At 53.2% G+C, this 6,000-nt stretch overlaps 1 protein-coding gene across 1 annotated transcript in view; it reads right to left on the bottom strand.

Annotated features, from left to right (window-relative positions):
* Window positions 1-6,000, bottom strand: part of SULF2 (sulfatase 2) — a 115,090-nt gene that overhangs the window by 32,151 nt on the left and 76,939 nt on the right. Inside the window, 1 exon segment of the mRNA XM_077766014.1 lies at window positions 5,779-5,933. Coding sequence (XP_077622140.1) covers window positions 5,779-5,933 — 155 coding nt within the window.

Raw genomic sequence — 6,000 nt, 5'->3', positions numbered from 1 at the left:
AGATACCACCTCAAGCCAGTCAGAGTGGCTAAAATGAGCAAATCAGAGGACTCTAGATGCTGGCGAGGATGTGGAGACACGGGCACCCTCCCACACTGTTGGTGGGAATGTAAACGGGTGCGGCCCTTCTGGAAAACAGGGTGGAGGTCCCTCAAAAAATGAACACTAGAACTCCCCTATGACCCAGCACTAGCACTGCTAGGAATTTACCCAAGGGACTGTTGCATAGGGAGTGCTGATGCATAGGGGCACATGTACNAATTTTACTTTCATATAGATTCAGTATGTTGATTGGAGCAGGTGAGTTCAGGAGCCTTCTATGTCACCATCCCGACTGGACCAGAGTCTGTTACTATTTTAAGTGCCCAGGAAAGGAGTCTCAGTCTTCTTGGGACCTCCCATGTGCACCTGGCCGTCACCTTCCTTTGTCATATGCTTTCAGAGATTTGCACAACTGGTCAGTTATGTTCTATTTCAAGCCTTCAGTTGAGAGTTTGGGTTTTCACAATTTACCTGTCAATTTTAAATTTTTGAATACTCATTCTTTGATGACTCCATGTAATTGAAATCAATTCTTACCTTAAACAGGTTTGTTTTTTTTTTTGGTCTATATCTATATATATATCTATATTGAATGCCATTGGAATTAAAAGCAGATTTTCTTCTAAAAAGAAAAACCAAAATCCAAAACACAAGTGAACCAGGGGGACACACCAGGTGTGATCACTTGGGGGGCCAGGAGAGTGGGGGGTGACGTTGTAATAGGGGCTTGTGGGAGCCCTCTCTGCAGCCCGCTCTTCCATCAGTCCTATGCCCAAAGCCCTTTTGATGGCTTTACACACAGACCGCCCCTCATCTTTTTCTAGAAATCCTCCAGGGTTGGGTTTCTTTGTGGTCATCTAATCATTTCCTGCATTGGTGGCCTTGTTGATTTCTTTCAATAACAAACAAAGCTGCAATTAACAACTCAGCCCCTTCCCAGCAGAGGAGGGAGGCTTCTCCACACAGAGGAGCACAAATGGCGGATCAAAGGGTGGTCTCATTCAAGTTCACAGAGATCACTGTTCCTCAGGGCCTTTCCCCCACCTGGGCCTCCCCCCCTCCCCCCACCGGGAAGCCTCTTCCGCTACCTGACACTGTCATTCCCATCTCCCTCTGGTCCCGCCTTCTCTGATCCTCTTAGGTGATCAGCCCGTGCCTCATCATTCTTTTCTCATTGTCACTGCCTCTCTGTCCACTTGCTATCGGGAACCCTTTCGTGGCATCTGCCTTGGGATTAGTGCCTCAGAACAGAGTCCTCAGAGGGCCTTTGAGGGGAACTCACTTCCTCTCCAGCTGGGCCTCCTGCTGAAGCCACGGAGGCCTGTGACACAGAGGCCTGTCACTTCCCAGAGCGCTGGAGCAGGGCTCCCTCGCTCCCTTCCAGTGCTCCGGCTCCCACTGCAGCAGGTCTGAACCCTGGACCGGAGCCAGCTCTGACCCCAAAGGGCCCCCATCCCTCTGTTCCCAGGGAGCCCAGGAATCCTCCCACGGAGCCCTTTCACCGGGGAGATGTGTCTGCGGCAGGAAACGGGCAAAACAGCAGCCGCTGCATGTCCCGTCCTCGGCCCCAGAGGGACTCCGAGTGTCCCTGGATAACTTGATTACAGGGCTGCTCTGAGCCCAGGCGGGGACATGGTGAGGAATTTCAACAAGGACAGAGCGGATTTTTCTAGGTATTGGAGGATGTGCCTGTGCCGAGTCTGGGAGAAGCAGCGTGTTCAGCTCGAGACACTGTAATTTCTATTTCTAATTTACAAATCCCCCCATCAGGACTTTGGAAGTAATTCACTCAGTGGTAATGGAGGCCTGCTCCGTGCAGGGGGGGGACACAGTGTGAGGGGAGAGGGCGCTGTCCAGGGGATGTGTGAGGTTGCTGCTACCAGGGCCTGAACGATCAGACTCAGTAAGGGGGACACATGAGTGGATCCCTTGTCAAAGGAAGGGGTTTTCGCCAAATGTGTAGTGTTTCCAGAAGGGGAGTGGGATAGGGTATTTTCTTTCTTTTTTTTTTTTTTTTAATTTTTTATTTATTTCTGAGAGAGGGAGACAGTGTGAGCAGGGGAGGGTCAGAGAGAGAGGGAGAGACAGTGTGAGCAGGGGTGGGGTAGAGAAGAGAGGGAGACACAGAATCTGAAGCAGGTTCCAGGCTCTGAGCTGTCACAGCACAGAACCCGATGCGGGGCTTGAACCCACTAACCGTGAGATCATGACCTGAGCCGAAGTTGGATACTTAACTGACTGAGCACCTGGGATAGGGTGCTTTTAGGCCACTGAGCATCTGGTCCATTTTCATCCAGACTCTACCCTCAGCTGGTGTTCCAGCGTCTGGCTCCGAGGTGGGCCTCCCGCTGTCGCTGCCTCTGGCTCTGAGTGGCACAGGTGACCTACAGCCCATCGAAACACTGCAGCCCCTGGCCACACGGATTGGTTTGGGCACAGACATGTGACTGATCTAGAGCCAATGAGATGCAGTGAGACTTGCTGGGAATCCTGGGAAAGAAACACCCTCACTTGCAGCTGGGCCGGACGGTGAGACGATGGAAGGGCAGCCATACTGTCCCAAGAGGCAAGGAAAGAAGAGGGCGTGGGGGAGGTAGAAAGGGGAGGGAGAGAGACTGTAAGTGGCGCTGAAGAGAAGAAAACAGAGTGGGGAGCCTGGGTGGCTCAGTCGGTTGAGCAGACTACTTCCGCTCAGGTCATGATCTCACAGTCAGTGATCTCACTGCCAGCTCCGAGCCTGGAGCCTGCTTCAGATTCTGTGTCTCCCTCCTTCTCTGTCCCTCCCTCACTCACACTCTGTCTCTCTCTGTCTCTCAAAAATGAATAAACATTTAAAAATTTTAATAAAAAAGGAAAAGAGAGCTTAAAGGAGAAAAGAAACCACCCCCTAAAGATTTCGTTTGAGCCCCTGGATCCAGCCATGTCTGATACCGTTACTGCTGGACCAGTTAAATGAGCTGGTGGCCCCTCTTCTGCTGAGCCCTTCTGAGTTGAGTTTCAGTTCACAAGGAACTGAGAGAGGCCCGTATGATTCAAGAAAGGATAAATCCTACAGTTTAGGGCACTTGGGGAAGGATTCACGGAAGAGAAGCTGGATAAGACTTGGAAAAATTCAGGGCGGGAGAGCACTAGCAAAGATTTGGAGATGGTTGTAGTCACTGACCAGGCTGGTCTGGTTGGACTGGCTCATATGGAGATGACGAAATAGGAGGCGGGGCCGATGGGACTGTGTGGGTGTGTGTGCAGGGACACACATGTGCTTCTACGTTGTGCAGTGGTGTTCCGGCTTTAGTACGGGGACCATCACTTCATGGCTAATAACCCACCTCCGCATCCCAGACTTTGAGCGCCTGATCTGTTTCTGTTCATCCGGGGTCCCCAGCACCTGACACAGTGCCTGGCATATATAGCAGGGAGTGAACGAGTAACATAACCAAACTTAAGTAGTCCACTCATGCCTATGATTGCTGGGAAGATTAAAAATACTACATAGGAAACACCCAGCACAGTTGCTTGGACCATCAGAGGTCCTCAATAAAAAGATGTGCAGCAGAGTGCCCATTTCTCAGATGCGGGAACTGAGGCTCTTCGGAGTAGGTAGCATATCCAAGGGCACATAAGATATGTCAAGGCTGAGCTCTGCACCCCAGTCCTGTGACCCCAGGAGGGGAAGTCACTGTACAGTCCCCAGAGGGTGGCAGGCAGGACAGTGCAGTGGGCCACAAAGGCTGCATATCTACGGGTTAGGCATGCTGGATGCTCGCAGGGTTCTAGAAAAGTCTGAATTAGATGCTAATGTTGAAAACTCAGGAGATTTCACAGGGGGAAAAATGCATACATTTGTAGCTTCTGCTGACAAGTCAGAAAACCTGGCCCTCTTGGGCCCACGTCTCCAGGCGGGACGGTCAGGCCTCATCTGAGTTGGCTGCCCTCTCTTGGGTACGTTCTTCCTAGTCCCTAACGTCACCTACTCTGTCCCCTGCCTCTAGCTTGCTGTCCTGTGTGTGTGGCTCCTGCCTCCCGTGACTTCTGCCCGGGGGCCCTTGTGGAGTGATTCAGAGAGAGACAACTAGGGAGGGCAGCGCCGAGGAATCGTCACACTGACCCAGAGAGCCCTGGTCGTGACGCTCGGCCTGGCCCAGGGCCGGTGGCAGTGAGAGTGGGGAAGAGCGTGTGGGGAGAGAACAGATCAGCTGTGGGGCGGGTGCAGGGAGCTGGATTGNGAGGTTCCTGAGATCAAGCCCCAAGTGGGGCTCTGTGTGCTGTCTGCTTGGGATTCTCTCCATCCCAATCTCCCTTCCCCTCCTCCCCCTCCCCCTCCTTCTTATTTAAGCCAAGAATCAGCTAACTCTAGCCTGTGGACCAACCACTGCCTGTTTTTATAAATAAAGTTTTATTGGAACTCACCATGCTTATTCACACATTACCTATGGTGGCTTTCGTCCTACAATGGCAGACTTGGGTCTGTATGGCTCGTAAGGCCTAAAATGTTGGGTATATGGCGCACTAGAGAGGAAGTCTCCCGCCCTGACCTACTCTGTATCCACATGTATAACTCCACAGAACTCCATATCACTATGGAGAAAGGGCTCTTCTGATCATGCTAACTTAGGGGATCCTCAAAAACCTTTCCGGTAAAACCATAGTGAGACAGAACTAAAAAAAAAAAAAGACAATACCCATGTTGACAAGCAGCGTGAAGCACTAGGGACCCTTACAACGTTTCTGGCCGGAACGTACACACTGGTTCAACCACGTAACCTAGTGCCTACCATCCAAAGCCATGGGTGAGGATGTCCCCCAGCAGCCTGATTCATAAGGAGTCAGCAGGAGGCCACCAGAATGGCCATCGGGTGGGAATGGATACCTACCCACCACCCACACATACCTCACAGCAGCGACAGCACAGTGCTGATTACGTGTGGCCGCGTGGATCGCCCTCACAGGCTGGTGTTAAGCGGCAAAACCTCAAATCGCCTACGTGATTCCATTTCCGTGAGGTTCTGGAATGGGCAGAGCCAGTCCATGGTGACAGAAGTCTGACTACAGGTCACCTCAGGGGCGGGGGTTTTGACTGGAAAGGCAAACAAGGCAGTCTCCTGGGGGCTGGAAACGCTTTATACCCTGCTGGGGGGGGAGGGGGCTCCGATCTGGTTCAACAGACGCACACACGTGTGTGGAAATTCCCCGAGCTGTGCACCTAAGGTCTGGGCACTTCACACCTTGGGCCAGTGAAACACACGAGGCCTGGAAAGATGAGGCGACGGGGAGCAGACGGACAATGTGACGACGGGACGCTGCCCAGCAAGGACGCAGGGCCACACCCACACGTGACAACACGGTGGGTCTCCACGTGGTGTGAAGCAGCTTCGCAATTCGTGTGTGACACTGTGCGTCTGTGGGGTGGCCGTCCTCGCGGGGGGACGCCTGGTGGAAGGGGTGACCCGGGGGGGGGCTCTCGGGGCCGGCGGTGGGGACGCGCTGCCTGCCGACCTGCCTGGGTGCTGGGTACACGCACCTGCTCGGTTTGCGAACATTCACGGAATGGCACGCTCTGTGCGTGCGCTTTCTGCAAGAACGTTCTGCCCGGGTGGGTTGTGAACCACGCCCTCAGAGACGGTTATTCAGGAGCTGCAAACACCGGGGTGCCGCACGTGGGCTGCGTGAGGTCACTCATTTAGGTGGGTGTCACCCTCCGAAGCCAGGCACTGAAGCTCCGGGACACGCAGGGCTTACCTTGGAGTAATCGAAGCCGTGTTTCTCCTTCACCCCGTTCCGACAGAGCGTGTAGTTATAGAAACGGGAGTTTTTAAGGAGGCCGACCCACTCCTTCCAGCCAGGTGGCACGTAGGAGCCGTTGTACTCGTTAAGGTACTTCCCGAAGAAAGCTGGAGTGCGAGAAGGATCAGAAGGCCACGTGAGAATGTGGACAGCAAGACTCTCCTCTGTCACCCGACC

Source organism: Crocuta crocuta, unplaced genomic scaffold (genome assembly GCF_008692635.1).
Source record: "Crocuta crocuta isolate KB4526 unplaced genomic scaffold, BGI_CrCroc_1.0 scaffold71, whole genome shotgun sequence".
Taxonomy (NCBI): domain Eukaryota; kingdom Metazoa; phylum Chordata; class Mammalia; order Carnivora; family Hyaenidae; genus Crocuta; species Crocuta crocuta.
Note: the sequence above shows the minus strand (reverse complement) of the source record. Positions and strands in the feature narration are given on the sequence as shown.